This window comes from Prionailurus viverrinus, chromosome C1 (assembly GCF_022837055.1).
Source record: "Prionailurus viverrinus isolate Anna chromosome C1, UM_Priviv_1.0, whole genome shotgun sequence".
Classification (NCBI taxonomy): Eukaryota; Metazoa; Chordata; class Mammalia; order Carnivora; family Felidae; genus Prionailurus; species Prionailurus viverrinus.
Genome location: NC_062568.1, coordinates 98,285,781 through 98,300,916, shown reverse-complemented (window position 1 = coordinate 98,300,916; position 15,136 = coordinate 98,285,781). Strand labels below are relative to the sequence as shown.

The 15,136-nt window shown below is 39.0% G+C and overlaps 1 protein-coding gene across 10 annotated transcripts in view; it reads left to right on the top strand.

The window, feature by feature from the left end:
* CC1H2orf76 (chromosome C1 C2orf76 homolog) overlaps positions 1 to 15,136 on the top strand; it is a 96,568-nt gene that overhangs the window by 63,030 nt on the left and 18,402 nt on the right. For 9 of the 10 annotated variants that reach the window (XR_007154987.1, XR_007154988.1, XM_047872240.1 and 6 more), the window contains 2 exons: positions 8,031 to 8,081; positions 13,114 to 13,151. Coding sequence is in view for 8 of the 10 variants with exons in the window: in XM_047872240.1 (XP_047728196.1) it covers positions 8,031 to 8,081; positions 13,114 to 13,151 (89 nt within the window). In the remaining 2 variants the exon portion in view is untranslated. The remainder of the gene's footprint in view (positions 1 to 8,030; positions 8,082 to 13,113; positions 13,152 to 15,136) is intronic. The other variant, XM_047872242.1, reaches the window with a different exon arrangement.

Below are 15,136 nucleotides of genomic sequence, written 5' to 3'. Positions count from 1 at the left end.
CTAGAAATCAGGATTTTTCTTACTGTGTGGTTCTTTCTACATTTATTATTTCACATGCTGCTGTAAAGAAGCAGTCTCCTGTTTCCCCCCTCCCCCTTTTTTTTTTTAGAAAGGAACAGGGTAATTTTGTAGTAGCATAGTCACAGCACATTATCACCTTGTCACAAAGAGACCCGTCCTTCAACACTATGTTGAGGTGATGCTTTCTAGTTTGTACTAAAAAATATACTGTAGATCCTTTAGTTTAATTCTTTTAAATGTTTATTCATCTTTTGAGAGAGAGACAGAGCACGTGCAGGGGAGGGGCAGAGAGAGAGGGAGACACAGAATCTGAAGCAGGCTTCAGGCTCTGAGCTGTCAGCACAGAGCCCCACATGGAGCTCGAATCCACGAACTGTGAGATCATGACCTGAGCTGAAGTCGGATCTTAACTGACTCAGCCACCCAGGTGCCCCTAGATTCTTTAGTTTAAATTCTGAACTCTATAAACTTAAAACACAAAATAACACTCTGTTTTCTGTGGCTGTGACTTATAGAATGAGAGTATAACAACATAGGGGATATGATAAGTTAGGGGCAGTTAGTGCTTCTAGGAAAGGAGAGATAAAGGGACTAGGGAAAGACAGGTTTCAGCTGTATCTATATTGTTTTATTTCATAAAAAATAGAAAAGGATCTGAAGCAGTCATGACAGTATGTTAAATTTGGTTGGTGGGTTAAAGGAATTTTCCATTCTCCACACTTTTTATGTTTAGAGTATTTCATAATTAAAATGAATAGCATCTCGATAGAGCTGAACCTTGGAATCTTACTATTATATAACTTGTTAAGTTATAACATTGGACATTATTCTGATTAATGGTGGGTGTTTGGTGTTCTTGCTTATACTGATTAGTCATTGAATTGGTCACTTTTTTCCCTTAGGTGTTTGTGCTTTCCCAAAAGTCTAAAAATAAGTTACAAACTGTACTCCTTCTATTTTTATAGCCTTTACTATGAGGTAAAGAATTATTTTATTGCCTGTTGATATTTTAATAATTTTTGAGACTTTATTGATTTTTATATTGAAATGTATGTTTTAACACGTCAGACTTCTTTGGGGGGCATCCTAACTGCCAGCAGTATATTTATTAAGTTGCCTTATTTTGCTTATTAATTTTTCTATGGATGCCTTTCATGGAGACCTAAGTGAATGAGGAAAGTTAGTGGTTACCTTCTCATCAACTTTCCAATAATGAAATATTAAATTAATTTTTGCAGAATTCATGCTGTAATCCCAGATTCTCTTGTAAAAGTTCATTAGGTCTCAAAGTTAAGTTCAAAGGTGAGGAAAGATAAAAGAAAAACTCTGTGTAAAGTTGGACATCCTTTTCAGAATGTAATAGGTAGGCCCCAGACTTTTCCTTTCAGCTAAGGTGAGCAACAGGAACTAAACTCACTCTTGCCTGGAACAACTAATAAAAAAAAAAAAACAAAAAAACCAAACTATGCAAAATTTATGCAAAACAGTGGTTTTCAGATACCGGACATCAGGCAGCATAAGACAGTGGTCCCTGGGATAGGGGAAGCGAACAAGGTGACCCCTGTGATTGTGCCACCTTACCACCTGGAGGGAGTCTGTAGGCTACAGAGCAGGTAGAACGTGGTGAGTTCCATGAGTTCAGCTCAACAGCTGGCACACTGGAGGGGAGCCTGGAGACTTCATAGGACAGAGACCTGGAACGGAGAGGGCTGTGCAAAGGGAATGCTCTGAAGATTTGCAGAGCGTGTGTCTTCAGTTGAATACAGTCAGCACAAGGGTATAAGGAAACTACCGGAAGTCAAGGTGAAGAACAATCTGAAGGAAGCAGAAGGCAGCATGCTCAGAGCTCAGGCCTGAGAATAGTTTTTTTTTTTTTTTTTTCTCCACACCAGCCAGAATGGACGAGCTTGTAATTCACAGGTTATCAGGCAGAGTACCTAAAGGGGTATTGCTGAAATTGTAAGGCACAATGAGCCCTAGGGTAAATTCTGCTCTGCTCTCACCTGACAAAGCTCGAAAGCAAGACTCCTCGGAAGGATCTAAGTTTCCAAGTAGTTTAACAAAGCTCAGGATGTTTATAGAAACACACAAATATCCAGCACTCAACCAGATAAAATTCACAATGACCTGAATCAAATCAGAACTTACCAGGCATGCAAAGAAGTGAGAAAATATGACCCATAATTAGGAGAGAAATCAATCCAGTAAAACCAGCCCAGAAATGCTGCAGATGACAGAATGAGTAGACAAGGACAATTGAAAATTATTATAACTATACTGCAAATGTTCAGGAAGGTAGACGGACAGTTGAACATGTTAGCGATGGAAGATATGAAAAGAAAAAAATCCCAAATTGAACTAGAGATGAAAACTACAACGTCTGAGATGGATATTCACCGAATAGGATTAACATGTAGATCAGATGCGGAAGAAAAGATTCTTAAACTGAAAACAAAGCAACAAAAACAGTCTAAAATAAAGCATAGAAAAAAACCCGAAAGAAAAATAAATAGAGCGGTAGGGAGGGGTGGGGTAGCTGCTATTAGCTAGATATACGTGTAATTGGAGACCATGAAGAGGGGAGCTGGGACAGGGGGACAGAAGATGTATTGGAAGAAATGATGGTCGAAAATTTCACAAATGTGATGAAAACTATAAACCCACATATTCAAGCAGTTCAACAAATCCCAAGCAAAAGAAGGATGAAGAAAGCTATACCAAAGCATATATAATGAAGTCGCTTATAGCTGGTGATAAAGAGAAAGTTTAAAAACAGCCCCCCCCCCGCCAAAAAAAAGAACACATTATATAAGGAGGAACAAAGAGGAAAGTCACAGACTTCTCATCAGAATGAGTGCATGTCAGAAGATGCGGAGCGACATCTTTAAAGTATTGAAAGACAAAAAGTCAATCTAGGATTCTATTCCCATCTTTCAGAAATGGAGGCATAAGAAAGACTTTTTAGACGTACAGAAGCTGAAAGAGACCATCACCAGGAAACATCAACTACGGGAAATGTTAAAGGGCCTTCTTCCAACAGAAGGAAAATGATACCAGATGGAAATTTGGAGGCACACGAAGAAATGAAGACTATTGGAGATGGTAAACATGGGTCAATATGAAAGGCTTTTTTTCCCCTTATTTAAAAAATTTTCTTAAAATATGTTTCATCACGTAAAGAAAAACACTAACCATGTTGTGGCATTTATGGAAAATATATGACAGAACTAGTACAAGGCCTAGGAGGGGAGAAATAGAAACATAAGATCCTTTTTATTTTAAATTTTTTTATTAAAACATTTCTGCAATGTTTATTTTTGAGAGAGAGAGAGAGACAGAGACAGAGTGCGAGTGTGGGAGGGACAGAGAGAGAGGTGAGACATAGAATGTGAAGCAGGCTCCAGGCTCTGAGCTGTCAGCACAGAGCGCAATGCAGGGCTCGAACCCACGAATCGTGAGATCATGACCTGAGCGGAAGTTGGATGCTTAACCAACTGAGCCACCTGGATGGTCCTCTTTTTTTTTTAATGTTTGTTTATTTTTGAGAGAGAGAGAGAGTGCACACAAGCCGGGGAGGGGCAGAGAGAGAGAGAAACAGAATCCAAAGTAGGTTCTGCGCTGTCAGCACAGAGCCAGATTCGGGGCTTGAACTCATGAACTGTGACTTCATAACCTGGGCCGAAGTCAGTTGCTCAACAGGCTGAACCACCCAGGTGCCCCTGGAAGCGTAAGATTCTTTCACTCTCTATAAAGTGTTACAGTGTCGCTTGGAGGTAGACTGATAAGTTAAAGCTGTTTACTGCAAATCTTAGAGCAACCACATGTTCGGGCACACACACACACATTACCTGAGTTATAGATTATAGGCGAACAGAAGGGTTAAAGTGGAATCATAAAAAATTGTCAGAGAGCCATTTGTCAAAAGAATGTAGAAGAGGAAATAACAGATGGACAAAACCAAACCCAAATAGCAAAGTGGTAGATTTCAATCCAATCATATCAGTAATCACATTAAATGTAAATGGTCTGAACTCCCTAATTAAAAGACAGACATAACAAGCAGTCCTAAATTATGTGTTACCAATAAGGCATGCACTTTATTTGGTTTTTTTTTTTTTTACTGTTTTTATTTATTTTTTAGAGACAGAGAGTAAGTGGGAGAGGGGCAGAGAGAGAGAGAGAGAGAGAGAGAGAGACACAATCCGAAGCAGGCTCCAGGCGCTGAGCTGTCAACACACAGCCTGACGCGGGGCTCAAACCCACAAGCCGTGAGATCATGACCTGAGCTGAAGTCGGACGTTCAACTGACTGAGCCACCCAGGTGTCCCAGGGCATGCTCTTTAAATATAAAGATAAAAATCAGTTAAAGGTAAAAGGACAAAGAAGTTATACCATGCTGATACTAATCAAAAGAAAACTGATATCAGATAAAGTAGAATTCAGAGTTAAGAATATTGCTGGGGATAAAGACTCTCATTTGATAATGGTAAGACACCGATTAAGATGACGTAAGGATTCTAAATGTTTATGCACCTGACACGACAGAACTTCAAGAACTGCAAAGGAAAATAGGTGATTCTGCAATTATTGTGAGAAATTTCAGCACTGCTCCCTCAATAATTGATGGAACACAGAGAGAATCTGTAAGGATACAGAAAACTTGAACAACACTTATTGGACTAAATTGGCTACATTGACGTTTGTAGAACACTCCACCGGACAACAGAATACACATTCCTGTCTCGTGTACACAGAACGTATACCAAGAGACCATATTGCAAGCCATAAAACAAGTCATGATGAACGTAGAAGGATTAAACTCGTACAACGTAGGCTTTTTTTTTGACTACGGTGGAATTAGATGAGAAATCAATAACACAAGTATCTCTGGAAAATTCCAAAATATTTGGAAACCAAATATTAGCCTACTTCTGAATAACCTATGTGCAAAAGCAGAGGTCAAAAGACGCAGTATTGTGAACTGAAAAAAAATGAATGCACAACTTTGCAAAGTTTATGGGAAGCCGGTAAAACAGTACTTAGAGGAATGTTTATAGGACTAGAAGTGCCTAAATTAGAGAAGAGATCTCAAACCAATGATTTCAGCTTCTATGTTAAGAGGCTAGAAAAAGAAAAATGAAAACCAAAGTAAGCAGAATAAACAAATAAAGATTGCAGTAGAAAATAGAAAACCACAGTGAAAATAGCATCCAACGCTAATTCTTTTTTCTTCATGATTAAAAATGTATTTATTTATTTATTTATTTATTCATTTATAATTTACATCCAAGTTAGTTAGCATATAACATAGTGCAATAATATTTTCAGAAGTAGATTCCAGTGATTCATCTCCTATGTATAACACCCAGTACTCATCCCAACAGGTGTCTTCCTTGATGCCCCTTCACCATTTACCCCATCAGCCCTTCCAGCAACCCTCGGTTCTCCATATTTAAGAGTCTCTTATGTTTTGTCCCCTTCCCTGTTTTCATATTATTTTTGCTTCCCTTCCCTTATGTTCATCTGTCTTGTATCTTAAAGTCCTCATATGAGTGAAGTCATATGATATTTGTCCTTCTCTGACTGACTTCACTTAGCATAATACCCTCTAGTTCCATCCATGTGGTTGCAAATGGCAAGATTTCATTCTTTTCGATTGCTGAGTAATACTCCATTGTATATATATACCATATCTTCTTTATCCATTCATCCATTGATGGACCTTTGGGTTCTTTCCATACTTTGGTTATTGTTGATGGTGCTGCTGTAAACATTGGGGTGCATGTGCCCCTTCGAAACAGCATACCTGTATCCCTTGGATAAATACCTACTAGTGCAATTGCTGAGTCATAGGGTAGTTCTATTTTTAACTTTTTGAGGAATTTCCATACGATTTTTCATAGTGGCTATACTAGTTTGCATTCCCACCAGCAGTGTAAAACAGAGCCTCTTTCTCCGCATCCTTGCCAACATTTGTTGTTGCCTGAGTTGTTCATGTTAGTCATTCTGATAGGTGTAAGGTGGTATTTCATTGTGGTTTTGATTTGTATTTTCCCGATGATGAGTGATGTTGAGCATTTTTTCATGTGTCTGTTGGCCATCTGGATGTCTTCTTTGGAAAAGTGCCCATTTCTTCACTGGATTATTTGTTTTTTGAGTGTTGAGTTTGATAAGTTCTTTATAGATTTTGGATACTAACCCTTTATCCAATATGTCATTTGCAAATACCTTTTCCCATTACGTTGGTTGCCTTTTAGTTTTGTTGATTGTTTCCTTTGCTGTGCAGAAGGTTTTTATTTTGATGAGGTCCCAATAGTTCATTTTTACTTTTAATTCCCTTGCCTTTGGAGACGTGTTGAGCAAGAAATTGCTGTGGCTGAGGTCAAAGAGGTTGTTGCCTGTTTTCTCCTCTAGGGTTTTGATGGTTTCCTGTCTCACATTTAGGTCTTTCATCCATTTTGAGTTTATTTTTGTGTATGGTGTAAGAAAGTGGTCTAGTTTCATTCTTCTGCATGTTGCTGTCCAGTTCTCCCAGCACCATTTGCTAAAGAGACTTTTTTCCATTGGATACTCTTTCCTGCTTTGTCAAAGATTAGTTGGCCATCCATGTGTGGGTCCACTTCTGGGTTCTCTATTCTATTCCATTGATCTGAGTGTCTGTTTTTGTGCCAGTACCATGCTGTCTTGATGATTACAGCTTTGTAGTAGAGGCTAAAGTCTGGGATTGTGATGCCTCCCGCTTTGGTTTTTTTTTTTCCAACATTACTTTGGCTAGTTGGGGTCTTTTGTGGTTCCATACAAATTTTAGGATTGTTACAAACATATATTCTTATTTTTCCCCCATTTTACTCAAAACGTGGCTTACTTGAAAAATAATGGCCAGCCTTATGCTTTCTTTACCTTTAACATATCTTGAATATCTTATATTAGTAGAGTGCTTTCTTGGCCTCTTTTGTTTTTTTTGTACAGTTGAAAACTATGTCTCATTGTTTGGGCATATTATAATTTATTTGCAAAGCCCCCCCCACTGGAGGACATTTCTTTGGATTTTCCTAAGCATTTGCTATTGCAACCAGTGCTACAGTTAGTATCCTGGTATATGTGTTATATTGAACACGTGTGCAGAGTGTGCAAAGTGTATCTCTGTGATCAATTCTCCAAGTGGAATTCCTAGATCAAAGAGTATATGCATGTGTAATTTTGATATAAGATTGCCCTCTGTAGGTATTGTAGCATCAGATGTTATTAATGAAAACTAATACTGGTATTTGAAGTACTCTTTTAAATTTTTTTTTTCAACGTTTATTTATTTTTTGGGGGACAGAGAGAGACAGAGCATGAACGGGGGAGGGGCAGAGAGAGAGGGAGACACAGAATCAGAAACAGGCCCCAGGCTCCGAGCCATCAGCCCAGAGCCCGACGCGGGGCTCGAACTCACGGACCATGAGATCATGACCTGGCTGAAGTCGGACGCTCAACCGACTGCGCCACCCAGGCGCCCCTGAAGTACTCTTTTAAAAAGAATATTTAGTTTTTTGTTTTTGTTTTTTGTTTTTTCATTCTTTGCTGAGGTAGAGTAGTTATATTGTAGGTTGTCTGAATTTTGGGAAGAGTAATGACTGTTCTAGATCATTGGTTTCCACTATTGGCCAAAGACCCTGAAGGGGTCATATGCTAAACTAACATCAACTGTATAGAAAATACTACCTCACACATGAATGCTATATATTTCAAATGTGCATAGATGCTGTTGTATTGAATAAAATGCCAGTGCATTTAAGAACGTTGCTGAATTCTTAGTTCAGCTAATAACGGCTCAACATCTTCTCAGTGGTTCCATTATTTTAGGTGACCTTTGGATTTTGGTGGCATGTTAGCTTCATTTTGTGTTCTATTGACCTTTTCAAAGTAGCTTAGTCTGGAGGTCTAGGAGAACAGAGTGAGCAAAAGACTATGCATATACTATGAGTGTCTATTTGAATATAATAAAAATAATACTTCTTTTATAGATATTCCTTTGAGGACCAGCCTGCCACCACCATTCAGAAATTATAAATACGGTAACTAATTTTTCGTATTCTTTAAAAGTGTATATTAATGTAGTTTCACATTAGTTTTACGTTGCTAGCAATTTGAATTTGGTTTTTATTTATTTTTTTTAATTTTTTTTTTAACATTTAGTTATATTTGAGACAGAGAGAGACAGAGCATGAACAGGGGAGGGTCAGAGAAAGAGGGAGACACAGAATCTGAAGCAGGCTCCAGGCTCTGAGCTGTCAGCACAGAGCCCGACGCGGGGTTCGAACCCACGGACCGTGAGATCATGACCTGAACCGAAGTCGGACGCTTAACCGACTGAGCCACCCAGGCGCCCCTGAATTTGGTTTTTAAAAATTAGTTTACTATCTGTAAATAAAAACCAATATGGAAGTTTATTTAGAAATCTAGGAATCCTGGTGTATCATTAAACTGTAATTGTGTATGAAAGTGGCCTATTTATGAGGAATAAATAGCATATTTGGCAAACCATGTCTAAAATGAATTTCTTGGGGCACCTGGGTGGCTTAGTCGGTTAAGCGTCCGGCTTCGGCTCAGGTCGTGATGTCGCGGTTTGTGAGTTCGAGCCCCATGTTGGGCTGTGTGCTGACAGCTCAGAGCCTGGAGCCTGCTTTGGATTCTGTGTCTCCCTCTCTCTCTGCCCCTCCTCCGCTCATGTTCTCTCTGTCTCTCAAAAATAAATAAACATTAAAAAAAAATTTTTTTTAAAAATTAAATGAATTTCTTTGTAAGGTAACCAGAAAAGAAAAGTGATTAAAGACTAGGAATTAAAAGAAGAGATTAAACATTAATTTAAATGCCAGTAACTTGACCATATTACATAGCAGTTTTGTATGTTGCAGTGTTGTTTAAAAATGTAGTAATGAGGCAGGAAGTTGGGTTTCATTATTTGGTAAAAAGATGGCATGGTTATTAACCTTCAGCAGAATGACACTCATCAAACTTTGAGTCTGAGACTTCACTTGAAAATTATGACGCACCTAATAAATATTTCTGTTAATTGGTACAGACATTTTTTGAAGTATAAATTTTTTATTACCTTAGATCATTTTTTTTGGAGTGGCTTTTAATTCTGTTCCCATTTGGTAGAGCAACTTATGACCTAAAATACTTTGAAATCACAATCTTCACCGTGTGTATGCATTTTAATATCCAGAGACTAATTGTGAGGTCATAAGGGGTAGTCAAGCAGAAGTTGAAGGCGCTGAATGGAAAGTACTTTGATTTATTGGGCTTAAAGAATTTACATACTAAATATTGAATAAGAGAAAGGAATAAAAAAGCATGGTTAAGTAAATATGAAACTTCTCAATTCTGGCTTTCATGGCTTTCAGAGTATAATCACTTGCAATATAACCTTAAACTTGAATCAACCTACAAATGCCGTTTCCTTTTTTGCATGGTGCGTGCATGCCTCTGTGTGTGTGTGTGTGTGTGTGTGTGTGTGTGTGTGTGTGTGCATGTGCATGCATATGCATACATACTCAAACTTGTGTTCCATGTAAGTTATTTTGAAAAATAACTTTTAGATACTGGCATTAGAATGTCTGTTAATCATCATGGTGGTAGATCATGTGCCTTTTATATTTTTCCACCTTTTTAACACTGCTTTGTTCTAGGATTTGTGTACTATTTAGGTGAATTGGCAGAAGAAGTGAATACATTTATCTGTGAAATTAGAAATTAGAGAACTAGGGTTTTGATAGACTTCCAGGGACTTAGTAACTCAGTCTGGGTTTGGCTTTGTAACAATCTACTGCTTTGTGTTCACTAAGAACAGCCAAGCATTCCTTTCTCACCTGTCATTGTCCTTCGATATTGCTACATACTCTGTGGGAATAGAATCCATTGGGTGATGGGGAGTGGAAAGGGTGCAGAGTCAGATTTCCACTCTGTTGGTTGCGGTCTTTGTGCCCTTGGGCAAAGGGCTGGCTCACTCGACTTGAGAGTCTGAGATTTCTCATGGGCTCTTCTCCCATTTAAATGTCATCTACATCTGTTATTGATTTATCCTGACCAGACTGCTCTAAAGCACATCGGATGCTGTCTTATTTTTAAATCCTTGTCACCTAGACACTGTGCATGTGTGTAATAAATATTGTTGGCTGTGCAGCATGGAGCTTCTAATACTGTTTGTTTCATGAGGCTGTGTGAGATTAAACAATGCTCGTGTGAACACGTCAAATACCTAACAAGTTTTTTATTTTTATTTTTATGAGGTTATGTTCCTCAAGGAATTTCCATTAAGGGTGCAATACCCATAGATGTTGTTTCTGTTAATAATGCGGATATTTTGGGGGGCGCCTGGGTGGCTCAGTCGTTTAAGCATTCAACTTCAGCTCAGGTCATGATCTCGTGGCTTGTGAGTTCGAGCCCCACATCGGGCTCTGTGCTGACAGCTCAGAGCTTGGAGCCTGCTTCAGATTCTGTGTCTCCCTCTCACTTTGTCCCTCCCCTGCTTGGGCTCTGTCTCTGTGTCTCTCTCAAAAATAAATAAACCTTAAGAAAATTTAAAAAAATAATGCAGGTTTTAAAATTTTTTTTAATTTTTAATTTTTAAAAATTTTTTAATGTTTATTTATTTTTGAGATAGAGACAGAGCATGAGCGGGGAAGGGGCAGAGAGTGAGGGAGACATAGAATCTGAAGCAGGCTCCAGGCTCTGAGCTGTCAGCACAGAGCCCGACGCGGGGTTCGAACTCATGGGCGGTAAGATCATGACCTGAGCCAAAGTCGGACGCTCAACCGACTGAGTCACCCATGCGCCCCAATGCAGGTTTTTTTTTAAAAAAGAGGTAAGAACAAGTGAAAAAAGATTGTTTAACAAGAAAGGGACATTATTATTAATATAATATATTTTGCTAGCTTGTTGTTTCTTATCACATCTTACCTGTTTTTGTTGGAGGGAAAAATCTAGAAATTTCTGTTCACATTATTTCTTCTAATGCTAAAAAAAAATTTAGCCCTCTTATTATGGGTTTGCAGAACCCATTAGAACAAAGATATTTGTAATTTAAAGGCTCATTAGCAAAAAATATAGAACATAATTAATATTTGGTAAGGCCACACTACAGTTTTACATATTGATTGTAACAGGCTTTAAGTGGGATTCTTTTTTTTTTTAATTTTAATGTTTATTTATTTACTTTTGAGAGATAGAGAACACACATGTGTGCACATAAGCGGGGGAGGGGCAGAGGGAGGGAGAAAGAATCCGAAGCAGACCCCAGGCTCCGAGCTGTAAGCACAGAGCCTGACCTGGGGCTCAAACCCACAAACCATGAGAACATGACTAAGCCGAAATCAGATGCTTAACCAACTGAACCCTAAGCAGGATCCTTTTACTTAAAAAACTGTTACTGGCTTTTCTAACTTGTCTCTAATAATAAACCAGTATCTGTCTATAGTGAGAAAAAGAGAATAGCGAACTTGGAATAATAGGTAATCCAAAAGCCTATTTGTTTATTTTCTTGTGTACCTTATAAGCTTATTTTTAGCAATTGTGGTATATTTACATTCCTAATACTCATTTTTCACTTAGATTAGATTTAGTTTTAGTTCTTAACAATACATAGAGTTTTAGGATTAGGCTGACCTTGTATTAAAAATTGCAATTGATAATTGAAAGCTGACTTTAAAATAATGGGTAACTCTGAGTGCTGGTTCTTAACTGGATAGCTACCCTATTCTTTTGTGTTATTAGAACAGAGTTAAATCAGGGCCTGTTTTTTTTTTTTTAATTTTTTTTTTTCAACATTTATTTATTTTTGGGACAGAGAGAGACAGAGCATGAACGGGCGAGGGGCAGAGAGAGAGGGAGACACAGAATCTGAAACAGGCTCCAGGCTCCGAGTCATCAGCCCAGAGCCTGACGCGGGGCTCGAACTCACGGACCGCGAGATCGTGACCTGGCTGAAGTCGGACGCTTAACCGACTGCGCCACCCAGGCGCCCCTAAACTTTTTTTTTAAACATTTATTTATTTTTGAGACAGAGCATGAATGGGAGAGGGTCAGAGAGAGAGGGAGACACAGAATCTGAAACAGGCTCCAGGCTCTGAGCCGTCAGCCCAGAGCCCGACGCGGGGCTCGAACTCACGGACCGCGAGATCGTGACCTGGCTGAAGTCGGACGCTTAACCGACTGCGCCACCCAGGCGTCCCAGGGCCTGTTTTTTTAAAGTAGATCCTTTTGTTTTACTATTGGAATTCCTTATGGAATCAAACGGCATGATTGATAGAAATAAATTTTAGTTTAAGCTTAAGAGTTTATCCAGATATAATAATACATGTAATCACAGTACACTAATTAAATGGTGAAAGAAAACCAAGTGAAGGATTGGAAACTTTGTGACTTTAAGCCTGTTGAATGCTGAGCCTATTTATAATTAAGAGGTCATTGTTACAGGGTCAGAATTTGCCCAATGCGGAGAAATTACTTCTTGGAAAAGCACAGTGTGGCCTGACTTCAAGGTAAACAGATTAAAGAGTGAAGGAGGATTGAATAAAGCAGATTAGACGGTGTGAGCCTGTGCATCATTTGAAACCCAGGAGGCAAATACTGGTACTCTTTGGGCATTAGCAGCCTTGGCCAGATTACCAGGGTGATCCTTTGACCTCCTGCCACTTGTATGCATTCTGAGAGCCGGGTAGATTGTTTTGAACTGCTTACGTTAATGTCCGATATTTTTTTTACATTATCTGCTCGTTGTAGCATTCTGCAAGTCCCCCCAGGAACAAGACAGAATGACATGACCCATCTGGCTTCTGTTCTAAGGGGAAGGTGTGCCAAGGTGACTGCAGGTTACGGCATATAGTTGTGTGTGCCAAAGGCCACGGCTTTCAGATGTCTTTAAACACAGTGATCTTTAATGGCCTATAGTGGTGCTTTTTCTTCTACTGCACTACATTTTTAAGTGGACTGGTCGTAAGGCAAGGACGTAAGTGTCTCAGTTCTGTAGCTGTATCTTTCCATTGCAAATTGTTAAAATGAAGTTTTAGAATAATCTTTGTAAAAATACTTCTTTCTTTCTTTCAGATAAACTCAAGATTGTTCATCAAGCACATAGATCAAAGGTACGTTTCATATGTACGGCATCTGGCACGTAGAAGGTAATCGCTGTCGGCTGTCTTCAGTGAATAAGGGAACAAACACATGCACTCCTAAAATATTTTCCATTATAGTAGCATTTTTTTATTTCATAAGTACCCTTCCTACAGCCTTACTTTTCCATTAAGGAAAAAAAAAACAACCTCACCATGCCCCATTCTCCGCATTGGGCAAATTCTGACTCTGTAACAATGACCTCTTAATTATCATATCCCTGTGAGTAGTAGATCTTGTTAAAAAGTGTTAATTTTTAAAAAAGCATACATGGGGGCAGCTGGGTGGTTCATTTGGTTAGGCGCCCGACTTCGGCTCAGGTCATGATCTCACGGTCCGTGAGTTCGAGCCCCGCGTCGGGCTCTGTGCTGACAGCTCAGAGCCTGGAGCCTGTTTCGGATTCTGTGTCTCCCTCTCTCTGACCCTCCCCCGTTCGTGCTCTGTCTCTGTCTCAAAAATAAATAAACGTTAAAAGAAAAATTTATAAAAAAGCATACATGTTATTTTTTTTAATATTTATTTATTTATGTAAAGAGCGAGCGCGTGAGCCAGCATGAGCAGGGGAGGGGCAGAGAGAGAGGGAGAGAGAGAGAATCCCAAGCGGGGCTCAAACTCATGAACCGTGAGATCACGACCTGAGCCAAAATCAAGAGTCAGCTGCTTACCTGAGCCACCCAGGCATCCCAAAGAATACATGTTCTATATCAAGCGAATATTTAAAATAAAATAAACATAAGCATAAAACTTGGTAAAGTAAATTTAGGTTACAAAAAAAAAAAAAAAAAGAGGAAACCACTTGTTATCTGGCAATTCAATATCTTTGATTTTCTTAATTGTGTACCAGAAGAAAAGAGCCAAAAGCAGGTAAAAATAATTTGCTTTTTCTGACCTATCTCTTTCTGTGTGTAAGAGAAGGTCCAGGACTCCGGCTCTTGGGAACACGCCTTCAAGCTGCACGCAGGGCATGGCCTGCAGTCTTAATGGTATCTTAACCTGCTTGGAGAAAGCTGTTTATTTATCATGTGTTTACATGTCTGTTTTCTTACTTTTTTAGAGTAATGTATTTATAAAGCCACAATCAAAGATTTGCTTCTCGTACAGGCTAAAGCGATCTTTTTTCTTGAATGTCAATGACTTTGCATCGACTCCTCATTAAAGCTGTAACCTTAGTCTATTATACAAACTAGTCAAGGATGAGGGACCATAATCTGTTCTTCATATCCCCAATATCTAGCACAATGCCTCGTTCATAAGAGTGTTTTTATAACAATTTAAAAAAATTGGTTATGTTTATTTATTTTTGAGAGTAGACAGAGGGTAAACTGGAGAGAGAGAAAGAGGGAGACACAGAATCCAAAGCAGTCTCCAGGCTCTGAGCTGTCAGCCCAGAGCCTGATGAGGGGCTCGAACTCACAGACCACAAGATCACGACCTGAGCCGAAGTCAGATGCTTCACCGACTGAGCCACCCAGGCACACCATTGATTTTTGAATTAAGTATTTATTTTTGAATTCACCTAGTTTCATTGTGTTCTCTAGTCATAGATGCCTACCATAAACTCAGCCTTCAAATAAATGTATACCAGACATTACAAAGAAAATGGCATCAGGGTATGGCTATCAACTGTGAATTAGTACCTTCAAAAAACATTTGTTTTTTCTTGTAGCTTAAAATAACACACATTTATTCTCTTCTAGTTTTGGAGGCCAGAAGTCCAAAATTAGTTTCACTGGGCTAAAATCAAGGTGCTGGTGGGACTAGTTCTTTCCAGTAATTTTACTTTTTTATACCACGGATTATATGTACCAATTTGACGTTACCCCTTGTCAGATGCTTTAAAATTCAGTGCCACATGTGTCCGGGCTGCGGTGTGGAATCTGCACTTTGTGTGAGTGCTAGAATGTCCCTCCACTATGGCCGCCGACTTCATTCTTTTTCTGGGACAGGAGGGTTTACA